General features: G+C 44.3%; 1 protein-coding gene across 9 annotated transcripts in view; it reads left to right on the top strand.

The window, feature by feature from the left end:
* Herc4 (HECT and RLD domain containing E3 ubiquitin ligase 4) overlaps positions 1–19,923 on the top strand; it is a 283,732-nt gene that overhangs the window by 39,272 nt on the left and 224,537 nt on the right. For 7 of the 9 annotated variants that reach the window (XM_075697778.1, XM_075697773.1, XM_075697790.1 and 4 more), the window contains 3 exons: positions 15,490–15,620; positions 18,331–18,530; positions 19,091–19,267. In XM_075697778.1, the coding sequence (XP_075553893.1) occupies positions 15,490–15,620; positions 18,331–18,530; positions 19,091–19,267 (508 nt within the window). The remainder of the gene's footprint in view (positions 1–15,489; positions 15,621–18,330; positions 18,531–19,090; positions 19,268–19,923) is intronic. The other 2 variants (XM_075697806.1, XM_075697804.1) reach the window with 1 other exon arrangement.

The following is a 19,923-nucleotide window of genomic DNA, read 5'->3' as shown; positions in this document are numbered from 1 at the left end:
CTCGTCCTCTGCCATTTCGATCTGTTTTATCTTGCATGCTTGGCCCCTTGGTCTCGATTCTGGTTGACGACACCCCCACGCGAAGTGGTTTCGGCCACTGCACTTGTTACAGCGCTTGCCTTGCGCAGGGCACTTTGCTTTTCCGTGTGCGTAAGAGCAGTTTGAGCAAATTCTGAGGCTAGTTTTTGATTTCACAGCATGTACGGTGGCCTCATCGGTTTTACTTACTTCTGCCTCCCTGATCTCGTTAAAGTGCTCCTTTGCTTGTTCCCTTGCTCGGCATATTTTCACTGTTTTGGCATACGATGGATTTTCAGACAGAAGTTTCTGTTGCACGTCCTCGTCTCTAACTCCTAGAATTATTCGACTGAGCAGTAATCTGTCCTCTAGTTCTCCGAATTCACACAAGCGAGCAAGAGTTCGGATATCGATCAGCCACTCGTTAAGATTCGCCCTCACGTTGATCTCGGGAGCCGAAACGAAACTTGTTGAACGTTAAATTCTTCGCTGGTTTGTAGTGGGCCTCGAATTTTTTAATGAGCTTATCGAGGTCTTGCTTTTCGTCCTCATTTGCGAATTTGAAGGTATAGAACACCCGCCTTGCTTCTTCACCAATTGTCACAAGAAGTGTTGCTGCCTGAACTTCTTTAGGCTGCTTCCTTAGTCCGGTCGCTGTAGAAAATAAACTCACTTTTCCAGATGATCCAGTTCTGGTAAGCGTCACCCATACTTTCCAGTGGCTTTGGCGGTGGTAGAACCGTCTACGTCATACTTCTTTCTCTGGAGTGTACTAGGGGTGCAGCTGGACGAGGGTGCGGGGAAGAACAGCGGCGAACGAGGCTTGCGAAACGCGTCACTGCCCCACTTCTGACACCATGTGAATTGTTGGGAGGCAGGGAACAAAGTGTCTTTATTATCATACAAGGGGCTGCTTATATAAGGAAAGGTACAAATATGAGCATGCGCATTTCGTACGGTAAGGGCACGTGTTAACATGACAGTGCACATACTTACAATCATCATCATCATCATCATCATATTTTATGTCCACTGCAGAACGAAGGCTTCTCCCCGCGATCTCCAATTACCCCTGTCCTACGCCAGCCGATACCAACTAGCACCCGCAAACTTCCTAATTTCGTCGCACCACCTTCTATCGTCCTCTACTGCGCTTCCCTTCTCTTGGTACCCACTCAGTCACCCTAATGGTCTAACGGTTATCTACGCATTACATGACCTGCCCAATGCCATTTCTTTCTCTTTGTGTCAATTAGAATGTTCTCTATACCTGTTTTCTCTCTGATCCAAACCGCTCTCTTTCTGTCTCTTAAATTTATGCCTAGCATTCTTCGTTCCATAGCTCTTTGTGCAGTCCTTAACTTGTTCTCAAGCTTCATTGTCAGTCTCCAAGTCTCTGCCCCATATGTGATCGCCGGTAAAATGCAGTGATTGTATGCCTTCCTTTTCAATGATAGCGGTAAGTTTCCAGTCAGGAGCTCACAATGTCTGCCGTATGCGATCCAAACCACTTTATTTCTTCTGTGAATTTCCTTCTCGTGGTCAGGGTTTCCTGTGATTAGTTGACCTAGGTAAACATACTCTTTCACAGACTCTAGAGGCTGACTGGCGATCCTGAATTCTTGTTCCCTTCCCCAGTTATTCATCATTATCTTTGTCCTCTGCATATTAATCTTCAGCCCCACTCTTACACGCTCTCTGTTAAGATCCTCAATCATTTGTTGTAACTTGTCTGCATTGTTGCTGAATAGAACAATATCATCGGCAAACCGGAGGTTGCTGAGATATTCGCCGTCGATCCTTACTCCTAAGCCTTTCCAGTGTAATAGCTTGAATACTTCTTCCAAGCATGCAGAGAATAGCATTGGAGAGACTGTGTCTCCCTGTCTGACCCCTTTCTTTATAGGTACTTTCTACTTTTCTTGTGCAGAATTAAGGTAGCTGTGGAATCTCTGTAGATATTTTACAAGGTATATACGTAAGCGTTCTGTACTCCTTGGTTACGTGATGCCTCTATGACTGCTGGTAACGCTGCTGAATCAAAGGCCTTTTCGTAATCTATGAAAGCCATATGGAGAGGCTTATTGTACTCTGTGGATTTCTCGATAACCTGTTTAATGACATTATGTGATCCATTGTAGAGTAACTCTTCCTGAAACCAGCCTGTTCCCTTGGTTGACTATAGTCAAGTGTTGCCCTTATACTATTGGAGATTATTTCGGTAAATATTTTATATAATACTGGGAGTAAGCAAATAGACCTATAGTTTTTTAGTTCTTTAATGTCTCCCTTTTTGTGGATTAGTGTAATGTTTGCATTCTTCCAGTTTTCTGGGACCCTTGCAGTTGATGGACATTTCGTATAGAGAGCTGCCAGTTTTTTTAGCATTATGTCTCCTCCATCTTTGATTAAATTGACTGTTATTCCATCTTCTCGTGCCGCTTTTTTCCATTTCATGTCTTGCAAGGCCCTTCTGACCTCATCTCTAGCTATAGGAGGAGTTTCTGTATCTTGTTCATTATCGTTCCGAATGGAGTTCTTCTGAGTCCTGTGGGTACTGTACAAGTCAGTATAGAATTCTCCTGCTGCATTTATTATACCTTCGAGATTGCTGATGATAATACCCTGCTTATCTTTTAGTGCATACATCTTGGTTTGTCCTATGCCAAATTTCCTTCTTACTGATCTCAGGCTGCAGCCATTTCTTACGGCTTCCTCAGTCATTCTCACGTTATAATTTCGAATATCACTTATTTTCGCCTTCTTAATCAGTTTTGACAGTTCTGCGAATTCTATCTTATCTCTTGAGTTGGACACTTTCATTCTTTGTCATTTCTTTATTAGGCCCCTTGTTATTTGGGAGAGCTTGCCTACTGGTTGCCTTGGTGACTTGCCTCCCACTACAGTTGCTGCCTCTGAAGTCAGCCTTGTTATGGTTTCATTCATTAGCTCTATGTCATCATCATCATCATCTCTCTTCTAAGGCTGCAAATTTGTTTGCAAGTACCAGCCTAAATTTGTCTGCTTTTACCCTTACTGCCTCTAAGTTGACCTGTTTCTTCTTGACCAGTTTTACTCTTTCTCTCTTCAAATTGAGGTTAATCTTAACCCTCACTAACCTATGATCACTGCACTTTACCCTACCGATTGCTTCTACATCCTGCACTATGCTGGGATCGGCAGAAAGTATGAAATCAATTTCATTCCTTGTTTCACCATTAGGGCTTTCCCAGGTCCACTTTCTGTTGCTATGATTCCTGAAAAAGGTGTTCATTATTCTCAGCTTATTCCTTTCTGCAAATTCTACCAGCACCTCTCCTCTAGCGTTTCTAGAATTGACGCCGTAGTTGCCAATTGCCTGTTCACCCGCCTGCTTTTTCCCCACTTTTGCATTGAAGTTGCCCATTACTGCTGTATACCGAGTTTGCACTTTTCTCATCGCTAATTCAACATCTTCATAAAACTGATCTACTTCCTCATCGTCGTGGCTGAATGTTGGAGCGTAGGCTTGTACTACTTTAATCTATACCTCTTATTAAGTTTGATTACGACTACTGCTACCCTCTCCTTAATGCTGTAGAATTTGTCAATGTTGTTCGCTATGTCCTTATGGATTAGGAATCCTACCCCGTATTGCTTCTGATCAGGGAGACCTCTACAGCAGAGGACATGGCCGTTATTCAGCAATGTATCAGCCTCACCAGTTCTTCTAATCTTACTAAGGATGATTATATCCCTAACAATGTCTGATAGTCCCTCGAACAGTACTGCTAGGCTAGCCTCACTCGACAGAGTTCAGCTGACAGGGTCAGCTTCCATTGGTGGCCTGTCCGGACCCAGAGATTCTTAGCAACCTCTGCTGCGTTATAGGTCTGACCGCCTCCTTGGACAGGTGCTCCGCAGCTGCTGGGGACTGAGGGCCATGAGTTAACTGTAGATATCATTGGGGAGGTTGTGACCAAATACTGCACCAGGGAGGCTAATTCCTGTTCTGGTGAGGGAGTGTCTTTGTTCAAGCTTAGTGGGCCTTCCTAATTTGGTTGTACCTAGATTAGTATAGCCCCACTCGCTATCTGCATCTTTCGCTGGTGTCAGGCACCACTCCAAGCCTGCAGATGTGGTGCACTGGAGGATGTCATACGCAGATACACCATCGTAGGTTAAAAAAAAAAAAAAAAAAGGAGGGGGGGGGGAATGTGAACTTCCAACTATCGCAACCGAGCATAAGATATAGCTCAGTAACATAATCCCGCAGGCGGCTAGGCTACCTTGTCGCCGAAAAGTGCAGCACAGAGGGCCTTACATGTCTAAGAGATCCACTGATTTCTTCGCCCTTTGTGGGTTTTGCTGATCGTCATAGGATGCACAATATAGTATCAATTCTTCCTGGTCCTAACATCTTGTTTCCCGAATCTCATGCACGCATGTAGTCTTAAACGTGTCGAGGTACACGATATGTTTTCGCTGAAATTGAACAGCACTTAACAGTTGCATGTAAAAATAAAAAGGGAAAAGTTTTCAGCACTTAACGGGAGGTCCCGGGCCGTGTATCATTCGTTCGTCGCATCTGCGTGTCTCTTGGCGTCCGAAAGCTAGCGCTCCGGGGTATCCAGAATGGTGAGTCGTGTCACCGTATCGATACCGCTCTGAGCCTGGCTCAAAGGGAGCAACCTTGAAAGCTCCCAATGGTGTCTCCACCCTTTCTTCAGCTTTGCACTGCGCTTATAATAGAGCTAATGAGAAGGAGGAAATGGGGGTGGGGGGTAACTGACCCCGTAGTTTTTCTGGGAATGCTGTGGCCCTAAACGCTAGAAAGTTGGGAATTGTATGCCTCCTTTAATGTACAGTGGTGCCTTCTTCGGTCAGTCAGACATGGTTTGGACATTTCGCGCTTGTAAACAATTGGTGGCTGTGTTGCCGCCACGGTCGCAATACAGTTCTTGGGAGTATAAACTAAAATAAGCAGGAAAGCATAACTGCAGATGTAGACGAAAGGAATGGATGCATATACGATCGTTCTGACGTGCTGGAAATCTGTGTTAACTTTACAGCGAGGTGTTGTTGCTGCATGCATCTTCTTTGCGGGGATATTGGAAGGCATGAAAGCACATTTCAAACGTCTCATGGATACGTGTCATAAACCGCTTCGTGAGATATTCTCTCTGGCCATTCGGGATGACTGATACAATGTCCTTATTGTTCGGGCTTTGCCGAGAGCACCCAAGTTCATCCTTGGTGAAGTAGTCTAGCGTAGCTTGTACATCCGGTGGGCTTAACCTTGACCTCATGTGCAGATCAATATCTGACCGCATTCTATGCTTCTCGTGCCAGTTTTCGGCCTTTCTGAGCATGTACGTTGTGACAGCTGGGATTGCCTCTTGGAAGGCGTTTGTTTTCAACTTCTGGTGGCACAACAGTTAAGAGGCAGAGGCACTTTCGATAGGACCTTGAAGCCTCGTATGCTTGCTTCAAGATATTTAACCAGCTAGCGCCTGCACAACATTCTGTCACAAACGGTTTAAGTGTACTGATGCTTCTGTATGCAGTGCTTAAAGTTGAGCATAGCGTCACGACGACGCTTTCAATCTCAGCCCGTTTTCTCTTTCCGTAAGATCGTCTGCTGCATTTGTGAATGAAAGATGGTGGCTTCAATGGTGAAACATCAGAAGAAAGGTGGACGTAACTGTTGAAGTCGTGAATCACTTCTTCCTGAAGGAATGCCTTGTCTGCTTCATTGTGGGTTTCACTAGATGAAGACAGGATTTCCTTGAGGCACGAAAAGCAGTGCTGACAGACCTCATCAGTGTCATGAATATCCTCAGCCTCTGGCAGTAGCTTCCACAGAGAGGCAACATCCAAAACCTTCATGCAACGAAAATTTTTCTTAGCAATCTTCTTGTGAATGTGTAAACAATCGGCATAGAATACTCGGACCAAGCTATGAGAGAGCATGCATCGCGTGTACGGAACAGCTAGACCAAGTCGAAATGTTTATACTAAACAACACCGCTCTCTTTCTGTTGCTTTTTCTGTGCCACTGTCGTGAATGAGCCTCCAGAATGTCTCTCTGTTTCATGATAAACAAGACCGTCTACAACTTTTCATTGTGAAAACATGTGGGCCACACTAGTTATTGAAGGAAAATGTCCGTCTGGCGCCATCAGTGACCTCTGCGGTTCAGTGTGGGAAAGCGCATCAGCAAGGTACTGACCAGACATAATAAATTAGGCAACTTTGGCAGCCACTGGCTCAGTCATACCGCATGGTACTTTTTGGGACAGCTGAAACGCAGAAGTGAAGGTCGAGCTTAGACAGGAAGACATTATCTGTGAGTGATCTGGAAAACTTTGATAATGGGAAACGAAATAAACTGCTTTTTTAGAAAGGCACAGTGCGAGTCACACGTGGTGGTGCGAAAGAGGGTTCCATTATCGATTGCACATAGGGGATGGGGAGCAGGCAGTGAAGTAGCACTTTCATAATGGCGCACCTGCTCATTATGGAAGCACTCTGTTGCTTATGGATTAGCCGGCCTTGGTTCCACTTACAGGTGATTTACTGTGTGCACCAGACAGGTTTTGGCAAAGTCGGCCACAACATGCACTTGTGGTGTCTCTCATGCTGTTGACAAGCGAATAATGGAAGTTTAAGTGTGATGCCCACGAAGATTGTAGGCTGCAAACTCAGTACGCATTAGCACTTTATAGAGGGCGGCAGCCCGCCACACTGGCACCCCAACTAGACACAAATAAAATCTGGCAATACCTTTTTGTTGAAAACAAGCTGCCAAAGCAAAGTTCTGAAGCAGCAAAAAAATTAAAAGTAGGTTTGCGTACAATGCAAACTGATAGAAAACCAGCAATGGTACTGACGCCACTTTGCTCAACATGGGCCACTTTGGCCCATTATATTTTGTGAATAAAGCAAATGAGGAAACATAAATTTTATTTTTTGAAAAGGAGTTTTTTTTAAAGCCTTGCTTATTTAACTATTTTTTCTTCTCTTGTATTTCATGTAGGAAGATAATATTTTGCATAAATGTTGCAAAGAGAAGATTCTATGTTTGACACTTTTTTTCATGTTTCTGTATGAAATAGATAAATTTTTAAACTTTGATGCCTCTTGGCACTTTTTCTGATTTGGACCATGTTTGGAATGTTTTTACATTGTTTTCGTTTGTGGACAGCATAAAGAAACACATAAAACTAATTTACTGTGAAGTGTATAAAATTAGAAAACTTTTCGACTTAACGTTTTTAGTTTGCATTTAGTTTGGCCGTGAAATCTAAAAATATCATGGTAAGCAATAGAAGGATGGTCGTGCCAGCCTCTGAATATTTTTTTGGCTTGCTGGTAACGCTTTTCGGGAATGAAATTCTCGGTTCCGTGCAGTTTGAATATTCCTACATGACATATAAAAAAACCAGACGAAATAAAAATATCAAACGGACATGCATGATTGATCTCTTGTGGAATTGCCCTGTTGCTAAACATGGTAATTGACACATCCTATTCCCGATTTTGTGGCATGAAATAGAGGTAGAGCATAGTGTTCTCTTCTACTCAAGGTTCTTGTTTCGAATCGCTACCCTGTCCGCTACATTTTTCAGACTTGGAGTGGTGCCTGAATCTGGACCCACCCCAGAAAAAAATGTGGAAAGCCCGTAGGACTTTTATTTGGCTGGGTGCAGCCATATTAGTTGCATTAGGATGGTCTATTAAATGTCTAGAAGACACTTTGCTGGAACAGGACTAGCAATTGGCCTCTGTACGTCCTTCATGAACCGTGCAGTTTGCAGGTGTAGGATGGAATTGGCTTATGCAAGACAGGTAACTGAAGGTTGCTGTGCAAAGCCTTCGTCCTGCAGTGCACATAAAAGAGGCTGACGATAATGCTGATGATGACATCCCTCATGAATTTTGCAAAGGTTGTAGAGGTGTTGGGTAGAGTAAAGGGCAATGAACACAGGTTATAGAGGTCCATGTTTCTTTTTTTTTTTTTAAGACAAAAAGGAGAAAAGTAGTTGGGTGAAAAGTAAGCCAACTTGGTAGCAGTCAGTCGCACAAATGCACAAGGCTTTAGAACAGCACAATGAGGATAGTGTGGATGGATTGAATGAGACCTTAACAAAATGAATTTCAAAGGCCACAATTAAAGGTACGGCGCCAAGATAGGACACAATCGAACTCTCCCAAGAAACGGTTCTTAGCGGAAAAATGAACAGAGCATGAAAATCTAAAATCCCTGAGATGAGACCAAATGGTTGGGATTGTCAGAAATTATCAATAAGTGTAAGATATGCTAATTGAAAATTATAGCATCAGAAAGTTTGAGAAAGCTGTGAACAAAAGGATAAGCATGAAATCCTCAAAAAGGAGGTTTCACATTGGCAGGAAGAAGATGTATGCAGTTGAAGATAAGCAGGGCAATGTCATGAGGAATTGTATAATAAATGCAGCAGAATAATTTTATATTGAAATGTCTGATACCTAAGACCATCACATAACCATGATTATGTAGTTGCAACGAAGAAATGGAAACTCCCTGTGTAAATATGAATGAGGTTACAAAGGCTTTGCAAGGGTTAGCGCACATACAGCAGGCACTCAATTCATGGATGACAGCTTACTGATATCCTTGGAAAAAGGTTTACTATCAGTGAATTCTGACAGCATTAGCCAGTGGTGCTGAAACTGAGAGGATAGCAAAGAAACTTGAGAAGGACCCTGCAGACTGAGCAGCCAAACCAATAACCATAGGCGTAATGCTAATACACAGGAAGGTGGTAGTATGAATTAGAGCAGATGTGGGTAACTGATATTGTAGTTGAGATTCAGAAGTGGAGTGTATAATGTGTAGAGCAAATAACTGGTCATCTATTAGAGTAACAGAATGGGTGCAGTGGAGAGGGAAGTGCAGTTGAGGCTGTCAAAAGACCAGGAGGTGTGCTGATATTAGGAAATTTGAAATTGGGATTAGTAGGCAAGACAGGAGTAAGATGAAATCAATGAGAAAGCTTCGCCCAGCATTGGGCATCTAATAATAATAATAAAATGATTACTGGTTTTTACCGACGTCATTTAATCATGAGCAAAAACAGCCAAGTGAAGTACAGGAACATGTTGGCCTATGTGGAGACGGTTCCGTGGTGGTTTCACAGAATTTAAATACCAGCAGTTCCAAAGTGATGTGCAGAGACTGCTGCTACTTGGCCCTGTAGTCAGATTTTTAAAGACGAGGTCTTCGATGACTTAAAACAGGCTAGGTATATCTGGGATCTGTGTATTTTACAGCTACATCCAAAGCATTGTAGCAAGTTGCAAATGCTATCAAAATGTAGGTCTCAAAGAAGCAGAAAGCGAGAATAAGTCGCAGAGTAGGTAAAACTAATGGTAAGGACGCGATTAGCACCAATATAGTAGAAAATTAACCATGTTGCACAACCCTATGAAGGGTGCACTGCCATATACAGGTTGTTTTTTATTAGCTGCACCAAATTTTTAAAATTAGAAAAATATAAATCATGGTAATGTTATGTTTACCATTTCAGTGTATGGATTGGTAGCCTCTTCTAGATACAGAGCAATTGCTGCACTTATGTGTGTAATTAGTGAAGTTATGGTAATTAAATTTCTAATTAACAATAGGTGGCTACAGCAAATGAGTACTTTGAGGCCTGTCCTCGACACTACCTATCCCAACAGTAAAATTTTGAATAGCGGTGTCCATGTGAGAGATAAGCGATCAATTACTTCCCCTTGGAAGGCTCCTTGAAACCGAAACTGGCTGGCAAAAAAGCGCTTATGTCAGCCATGCCCCCCCCCCCCTCCCTGCCTTTCGTTATGTCTCCGAGGTCACAGCCCCGCGAGCATCCTGCATTATCTGCTTGCTGTCTGCAGCTTTAGCCCAATGCTTCAATGCCGGCAGGCCGCCAAATTTACTTCGTCACTCCGTTGGGTGCCACATGTCCACTTCCACCGACAAAATGCCGTTTGAGGTTTTTGGATGAGAACGACGTTTAGACAAAATTCACTTTCTCTAGGAAAGCTGTCTCAAATGCGCATGTGCAATTTGTGTAAATAAAAGCACGTAAACTAAAACACCGAGTGAAGGAAAAGAAAGATGGAAAAAAATACCATACGGTCGACGCTACAGACTGATATGACGACGTGCCTGCAGTATCTAAAAGCCTAAAGAGTGGGGTGGGCACTACAGTCATAGAGAAAGAAATTCTACAGTGCCAACGTGGCACCCAACGGAATGACGAAGTAAATTTGGCAGCGTGCCGGCTTTCAAGCACTAGGCTAATGCCACAGACAGCAAGGAGATAATGCAAGCTGCTCGCGGGGCCGGACCAGCGGTGACCTCAGAGACGTGACGAAAGTCGGAGGGGTGGGGGGGGACATCGACGACACAGGCGCTCATTTGCCAGCCAGTTTCGGTTTCAAGGAGCCTTCCAAGAGGAACTAATTGTTCGCGTAGCTCCCATATGAACACCTCTACTCAAAATTTGACCGTCGGGATAGATAGTGTCGAGGACGGGACTCAAAGTACTAATTTTTTTTTGTAGCCACCTATTGTTAATTATACAGTTAATTACTGTAACTTTGCTAATTACGTACATCATTGCCGCACACTCGAGTGGTAAACATAATGTTACCCTGATATATATTTTTCGAATTTTAAAATTTGGTGCAGCTAATGAAAAAACACCCTGTATACACATGTTGAAGCGAGGCCTCTGCTCGCGTACTTTTGGAAAATGGAGTGAGTTTGTTTGGATTAAGCAGGGCTTGCACGAGGCAATGGTGTTTGGGAGGTGGCTTCACCTTTGCCCACAAGAAGCAAGAATTAGTTGGAGAGTAGGTAAAATTGGTGGTATGGGGGGGGGGGGCATAACTAGTGCCAATATAGTTCAAAATTAGCTACATTGCACCATAGACTTTACTATACCCGGGATCGAACTACCTGGCTTCTTGGTCAAAGAAGTTTGTTCAAAAAAGGAAAGGGTAAACTAAAGCGTTGGTGCTGAAGAAGACATCATCATCATCATCAGCCTGGTTACGCCCACTGCAGGGCAAAGGCCTCTCCCATATTTCTCCAATAACCCCGATCATGTACTAATTGTGGCCATGTCGTCCCTGCAAACTTCTTAATCTCATCCGCCCACCTAACTTTCTGCCACCCCCTGCTACGCTTCCTTTTCCTTGGAATCCAGTCTGTAACCCTTAATGACCATCGGTTATCTTCCCTCGTCATTAGATGTCCTGCCCATGCCATTTTTTTTCTTGATTTAAACTAAGATGTCATTAACTCGAGTTTGTTCCCTCACCCAACCTGCTCTTTTCTTATCCCTTAACACTACACCCACCATTCTTCTATCTATAGCGCGTTGCGTCGTCCTCAATTTAAGTAGAGCCCTTTCCGTAAGCCTCCAGGTTTCTGCCCCGTACATGAGTACTGGTAAGACACAGCTGTTATGCACTTTTCTCCTGAGGGATAATGGCAACCTGCTGTTCATGATCTGAGAATGCTTGCCAAACGCACCCCAGCCCATTCTTATTCTTCTGATTATTTCAGTCTCATGATCCGGATCCGCAGTCACTACCTGTCCTAAGTAGATGTATTCCCTTACCACTTCCAGTGCCTTACTACCTATCGTAAACTGCTGTTACTAATGTTAAGTTAGTTAATGTTAATGTTAAGTTACTAGTGTATTCTGCATTAACTCTTATCCCCAATTCTTCCCAATCCAGGTCTCTGAATACCTCCTGTAAACACGCTGTGAATAGCATTGGAGAGATCGTATCTCCCTGCCTGACGCCTTTCTTTATTGGGATTTTGTTACTTTCTTTATGGAGGACTACAGTGGCTGTGGAGCCGCTATAGATATCTTTCAGTATTTTTGCATACGGCTTGTCTACACCCTGATTCCGTAATGCCTGCACGACTGCTGAGGTTTCAACTGAATCAAACGCTTTCTCGTAATCAATGAAAGCTATATATAAGGGTTGGTTATATTCCACACATTTCTCTATCACCTGATTGATAGTGTGAATATGGTCTATTGTTGAGTAGCCTTTTTGGAATCCTGCCTGGTCCTTTGGTTGACAGAAGTCTAAGGTGTTGCTGATTCTATTTGCGATTACCTTAGTAAATACTTTGTAGGCAATGAAGAATGAAGAAGACAAGGTCAACATAATTGCACAATAATGCGGCATAATGAATAAGATACGAAATGAGGGGATAATGAACATGAAAAAGAAACTGACAGAGACAGAATGGAGAGACATAATCGGCATTTAATCATTAAACCATTTGGAGCATGATGTACGCCAACCTTGTCTTTAGCGGTGACATTTGGTTGACCCCCCTCCCCCTTTTCTTTTGATGACACCCTTATGGTGCTGCTTATTCCATGCAGAAACGGAGGGCAATTTCAAAACCAGACATTTATTGCACCACTTATGCTGTGTGAGTGTATCTGTGACAGATGTCTGCAAATGGAATAAATGCACCAGTCGAGCGATCCCTCTTGCGACGCAAATTTCACGGTCTAGTAGTAGACGTTGGTCACCCTCGATGACGCCTTCTACGTCGGCAGGCGTTTTGGTGCCTACGGATATAACAATGCTGGAGCGAGGCGGGATGCTGACTTGACTTTCGAGCACACTTAAGGCATGGTGACTACTAGAGCTCTCCGGCGGTATTGCTCGATCTTCTGACAGCGTTATGGACTTCGACTTCAGGTCAATGATTGCGCCGTGTTGGTTCAGCAAGTCCATGCCGAGAATGACGTCTCGCGAACACTGTTGGAGGATAACGAAGGTGGCAGGGTTAGTCCGGTCACGAACGGTAATTCTTGCCGTGCAGATTCCAGTCGGCGTAATGAGGTGTCCTCCAGCGGTCCAAATTTGGGGACCCTCCCATGCAGTCTTAACCTTCTTCAACTGGGCGGCGATGTGTCCACTCATTGCGGAGTAATCGGCCCCTGTGTCGACTAAAGCAGTGACTGCGTGGCCGTCGAGAAACATGTCCAGGTCGGTGGTTCTTTGTCTGGCGTTGCAGTTGGGTCTTGGTGTCGGATCACGGCTGCATCGTGTTGAACTGAAGCTGGAACGTCCCGTCGTCAAGTCATCTTTCGTCGGTGTAGTCTTGGCTTCCCGACTTCTTCGGGACGGCGGCGTGTCGTCATTAGGTCGTCGAGATGGTTTCTTCGTCGTCTTCGTCGGCGGCGGAGGATCTTCGTCAGTTCGACGAACAGCAACCGCACCTCCATCGGTTGCTACTTTTAGTTTTCCGGATATGGGCTCGCAGAGTGGCCCCGGGCTGGGCCGGTGTATGGTCGGCGCTGTGGTGACAGGTAGCGGCCTGGTGACGGCGAACGGGACGCGCGTCGAGGGCTCCATTGAGTAGCGGCGAGGTAGTCGGCGATGTCACGTGGGCGCTCTCCAAGCTGTGGACGCGGCGCGTTGACGGCGAACCCTCTCAGTCCCAAGTCGCGGTATGGGCATCGGCGATACACATGGCCGGCTTCACCGCAGTGATAGCAGAGCGGGCGGTGGTCGGGGGCTCGCCAAATGTCTGTCTTCCTCGGGTAGCTGCGCTGGGTGACGGGTGGGCGTGCTGGCGGCGGCGGCGGTGGTCGACGGAATTGCGGCGTTGCAGGGCCCTGGCGCGGTCGTGGAGGGGGACCTTGACGGCGGGCGACGGCGGCGTAGGTCATCGCTTCTGGCTGGGGCTGCGATGATTGTGGTTGTAACTCGGGAACTCCGAGCGATCGCTGAACTTCTTTGACAATTTCGGCGACTGCGGCCACTTGAGGTTGCGATGAAGGGAAGATCCTTTGAAGCTCCTCTCGTACGACTGCCCTGATGGTCTCGCGCAGGTCGTCGGTGGCCAGTGACTGAACTCCGGCGTAGTTTGTCGAGCTCGTGCGGCGGTTGAATTGCCGGTTCCGCATTTCGAGTGTCTTCTCAATGCTGGTGGCCTCGCGAAGGAACTCTTCTACGGTCGTCGGTGGGCTTCGTATCATTGCGCCGAAAAGTTCCTCCTTTACACCACGCATCAGCAGGCAGACTTTCTTCTCCTCGGACATTTCCGGGTCGGCGTGGCGGAACAGACGGTTCATTTTCTCAGTGAAGATCGCGATCGTCTCATTCGGCAGCTGCGCTCTGGTCTCCAGTAGAGCTTGGGCTCGCTCTTTTCGCACGACACTTGTAAATGTTTGCAGAAAGCCGCTTCGGAACAGGTCCCACGTAGTCAAGGTGGCTTCTCGATTCTCGAACCACGTCCTGGCGGCGTCCTCCAATGCGAAATAAACATGTCGCAGCTTGTCGTCGCTTGCCCAGCTGTTAAACGTAGCAACCCTCTCATACGTTTCCAGCCAGCTTTCCGGATCCTCAAATGTGGAACCGCGGAACGTCGGTGGTTCCCTGGGCTGCTGCAGCACGATGGGGGACGCTGGGGCTGCCATTGGAGTTGCCTTGGACACAATCTTCTTGGTCTCAGGTAGGAGTCCATGCTCCGGGGGCAGCTGTTGAAGACGACGGCTTGCTCGATGTTCCGGGAAGGCGCTGGTGTTGTCTTTGCGGTCCGGGCTTGAATTACGGCTTGTCGGGAGCGTCCGGTACATGAACGTAAAGCACCTCCACCAGATGTCACGTGGTGGTGACGTTGAATAACACAGTAGCAATACTGTGAACGACAAAACTAACTTTTATTGGGCGAACCTGTGCCCACAAAACAGGCTACACTTATAGCACAACGATAGCGGCGAAAATGCTCGGCGATCGTCGAAAATCTGATCAGCGGGTCAAGCGCGTCGGCTTTTATAGATCAGTCATCGAATGTTTCAGATGAACCGTTGGGACCCGCATGCCTTCTACGAAGTTCTACACCATTCGTGTCAAGCGATGAAATCAGATAACACAAGGTTCGGCAACAACAGACAGCGGATAGAAGCATCGATAACTTTCCAGAAACTTCGGATCATGCGTGTGTCAATATTCATGTCAATATGAACACGTGTCAATATTCATGCCTATCAAGATGCAGCACATTGCTGCAGATTACTTGCTTTTGAAACCTAGCAGAGCTGCATATTTTAGTGAACAAAGTTTTCTGCTAAAGTGTGCTAATTGTGTGCACCTGTTAAATCATTGTCATTTTCATGCAGACAAGCTCTACACCTGCTACAGTGGTTGCAATGAGCGCAGTGAAACGATATGTTTATCTCTTAGGTTGCATAGAGAACTTTCAGGTTTTTAACTTAATCACACTGAACATGCTAATAATGTGCATGTACGAGTGAATTGAAAGTTGCACTGTATATAACTCTTTGTAGTTTGCTCACTTTGCTAAGAGTAAAAAAATTTTGCAACCTATATTAGGGCATGTAATAACTATTGCTTGTTCACTAATTATGTCTTTGTACGTCAGCTCAGCAGATTTGAAACTTATATTTGCAGGATGGAGGTGTTTTCACATTTGGTGCGGGCACCTACGGGCAGCTGGGTCATGGAGTGAAAGTGAATGAAGCAGTACCACGGCGCGTTGTGGAACTTATGGGCACTGCTATCACTCAGCTTTCATGTGGCCGGTAAGTCTTATGGATACTAAGCATGTGAGAGCAGTCAAAAGGGTGCACTTAATACTTGCATATTCCTTTACCTCCTGTTTTGTTTGTACTGTGTTGCATTTTGATGTTGTTCAAAAGGGAATTCAGCAACTTTACAGGGTTTACAGTTCAATACTTTTCTGAAATCGAAAGTGTGATAATAACATGTTGTGGTGGCTTAGTGACTATAGTGTTGCGCTGCCTCGCTTAAGGTTGCGGCTTCAATTCCCAGCCGCGGTGGCTGTATTTCGATGGGGGAGAAATACAAAAATGCTCGTCTGCTCGATTTAGCTGTACCTGATTTGGTCCAAATTAATTCGGAGTCTTCCACTGTGGCGTGCCTCATTTCAGTGTTTCCAGGGTTTTTCCAGGGTTTCATTCCAGTTTTTTGGCATGCAAAACCCTGGGATTTAATTTTAATGTTTTGATGGTAGACAAAGATAGGATTTGTTGTCAAATAGCATGTCAGAGAGCACATGTTTGCTATTCATACGTAAATGCAATCACAGCATTTTGGACAATACGCTATTGTGACTCAATTTTAGTTACAATTTTTTTAGATAATATGTGTAATTTGACCACTTTTGTGTAGTTTATGGCCCCAACTTTCTTGTTGTGGGAACTACCCTAGCAAAAATTCTAATACAAAAACTAATAGCCTATGAGGTTATTGACACTAATACAGTCTATTATGTCTATTAGTGTATTAGTCTAATAGATCTATTGGTGTATTGGCCTATTAGTCTGATAGGTCTATTGGTATATTAGTCTAATAGGTATATCGGCGTATTAGTCTAATAGGTATATCGGCGTATTAGTCTAATAGGTCTATTGGTGTGAAAGAAAAGGTTTCAATGCACCAGTTACAGAATGAAAAACAGGCATAATTGCTAGGAGCATTTATTAGCATACAAATATTTTTACAGATTTCTCTTTCGAGATCTTCGTCAGGTCAGCAATCTTGATTACCAGAGCTTTTACTCCACCACTTCGACCAGAGAACGTCCTTTTGGGGTGGTCTAAGAAACCTGGGTAGAAATATACACACATATAGAAACATTTATAAGCAGGGTGCTTGTTCTACCACTAAATGTTTAAGCAGGCAATATTTGCTTCTAAATTGGAATAATATGGCCCCGTAATTTCCAAACTAATTTTAGGACAAAGTGTGATATGCTTAGTTCGACATGATTATCATAAAGAAAAATGACGCCATCTGATATGACAGAACAACTAGACAGCACATAAGATGCACCAAAGATGTTCTGTGTGTTACATCGAAACTGTAGGCAGATAAGGAACAACTCTAGACAGAAATCTTGCACAGCATTGTCGGAAACATGCATGTCACTGCTGCTATGCGCACAACAATCGGCCCAATCACACTGTACTGTAGTGCATCCACCATTGGGATAAAAAGAAACAACTTTATACTATACTATAGAAGCATAAACAAGTACATTAGTTACCTCCAAATGGAAAGGAATTGGCGCCGGCGAAAACACATCACATCGATGCACGCTGATAGATCCACGAAGCACACGGGTAAAAACAGTTGCCTTCCGTTGTTTTGAAGTCACACAACACTCATATCCAAGTATTATACTGCAGGAATAAGATTGCGCAGACGCCAGCACCTCGGGTTCCTTAAAAACACATCGTTCATTCACTAAAAATCGCGCACCCCTCGCCTTGACATGGCTACAGTACACTGCAACATGGCAGCCGCCAATGCACACGTGCTGTGCGCAACTACGGCTGTACTTTTGCGATCTTCCCGCCTGCCGTGTTCCCTTCTCTGCGATACTGCTCATTGATGTCAATAAATATTACGGCCTTTATATGCGGTATTAAGTTATCAATTTAGGTTACAAGCTTAACACTGCTTTATGCGCACTTCAACAGGAGATACGGGACTAACGAAACTTCAGTGGCAAACAACTATGGTTGCTGCGATTGCACCATCGTTCGTAAACCCACCGGGCATCGCGACTCTGCCTTGCAGGTCACGGCTGATTGTTCGTTGTGCTTTTTTTTTTTCGTGGCGAAGTATTTGCTGTGTTGTAAACACTAGCTGTTTCCTCACGACTCATCGCGATGAGGCTCAACAGAGGCCTAGTTATAAGACGTCACCAGTGAAACAAAATTGGCAAGACCATGTAGGCGCGCGTCCATCGCTTTCGTGTATATCGCTGAGAGATAAGCTTAGTGCGATGAAACTAATACAAACGTGCGAATGCTGTGTGCTGCACATTTTGTACAGCAAAATTCTTAATTATTCAGCGAATATTCAGAGACCTCTCTGCAAATGGTCCCCAATACAGACTTAATTTTTCATAAACTTTCACCCTCGCATTAAACAAGCAGCAAAAAGGGGCAACAGAATTCAACAATGCATGTTGCATAACAGACCAGCAACAATCTGTATAAAGTCAATAGGACGTATCAGTCTAATAACGAAACTAGTAGACATGCAACACTGTATAAGACTAATACGCCTAATACATAGGCTCTATTGGTCTTATAGGCCAATCAGTACAACTAATAGAAATTTCTATTGGTCTAATACAAAACTTATACAACTAATACAAAACTGTATTAGACTAATACAAACTTCTATTAGAATTTTTACTAGGGTATGGTGTCACATATCTGTCATACCTAAGCAAATGAGGAACTATGTGTAATGCAGGTGCCACACTGTGGCTTATGCTCCTCAGTCGGGAAAGGTGTACATCTTTGGCCTGGGCGTGAGTGGCCAGCTGGGAAATGGGACGCTAGAGTCCTCTGCCTTGCCTGTGACCGTTCCGGGATTATGGCATGGTGTGGCACACCCTTCTCAAACAAACAGTTCTCCTAGTCCTCATCCACAAACTTCACAAATTGCTGCTGGTGAGTGAATTAATGGTCTGCGACGCCACCTTTTGGCAACTTTTTCGGAAACTGGTGCAAGAAGATTGTATTGAAGATATTGCAATAGAGTCTGGTTGTTTTGTGCCCCCCACCCATATTTTGCTAGCATCTGGTGCATAATTGAATCTTATTAGTATTAAATGCTACAAAGCTATGGCCCAGAGTTAAAATAATGTACATACTTCTTTTGAAGCTTGCTCATCCCTGATGCTTAGAGCAGATGAGTCATTTGGGCTTCAGAATGGGGCTGTGCCTTGGCAGATTAGAGATAAAAGTGCATGTGATTTTTGTGTAGTATATTGAAACTCTGTAATAACTTGTTTTTCAGTTTATGGTTATAAAATTGTCCACTCTTCGAAAAAAATTTCTCTACGGTATATGAAATGTTTGCATATATTTTCAGCTGGTAAAGGCTGTGATGGTTTAAAACATTTTTCTACAGCAGGGTTATTTCTTGCATTGTCACCTGTTTTCGATAATGTTGTGTTGATTTGGCTATTTGGATGGCTTTTGGGGCCTGCCCTTTCTCCCAAAATAAGAGGCCATGCCTGTGGAAGACTTGTGGTCCACAAACCGCTCTGATGAGGTGTCTGGCCAAGACCAGGGCACATTTGCCCCACCTTCTGCAACCCGTGATGAGAGGCTGACTCCTGACGATGTTATAGCGGCCGACCTGGCCACCTTGGACACATCGGATGCTGATGACACGGAGTCCTGTAAGGAGCTCACTGACCTCCCACACCTCAGCTTTTTCTACCTATAAAGGACCCTGACTACTTTTCTTCCTGCATCCATCCTGCCCCTGTGCTGTTGCATGTGACCCCTTCCTTCCAATTCCTTCATGGCCTTCATTCACTTCCTTGCATTGTGTGGTACTCTATGGGAGCACAAGATGCTGCTTTTATTCTCTCTTTGAATGCTTTCAGCATTATGCACAATAAACTCACCTGGCACTCAGCATTTTTAACTGCACAGCATTTATAAAAAAATTGCGATGGTTGATAGTGCAAGTGTATTTATTTACTTGAGTAATATGGACAGGTTGAGGTTACATTTAAGTAAATTGAAATAATTGCTTAAGTGATTATGAAATTACTCCTAATTAACAAGCTACGGATGAGCTATGTTTGTTTACAGATGTTATAATGAGAATGATTATCCCAAAAGACAGTCATTGGTTCATGTTGTCAATGCCCGAAGTTGTTTTTCTCTTCATAGTCCTCCTGCAACCATAGTCTTACAATAACTACTTGAGTTGTGCCATCTATTATTTATACTGCATAGCCCCCCATTTTGCAAAAATTGTGTATTATCTATTTGTCACTGAAAATAGCAGTCCACACACGTCATTAGTAAAAATTGTGCATGACAT

The sequence above is a fragment of the Dermacentor variabilis genome, chromosome 1, assembly GCF_050947875.1.
Source record: "Dermacentor variabilis isolate Ectoservices chromosome 1, ASM5094787v1, whole genome shotgun sequence".
Lineage (NCBI taxonomy): Eukaryota > Metazoa > Arthropoda > Arachnida > Ixodida > Ixodidae > Dermacentor > Dermacentor variabilis.
The sequence above is the reverse complement of the archived record's forward strand: the minus strand, read 5'-3'. Positions and strand labels throughout refer to the sequence as shown.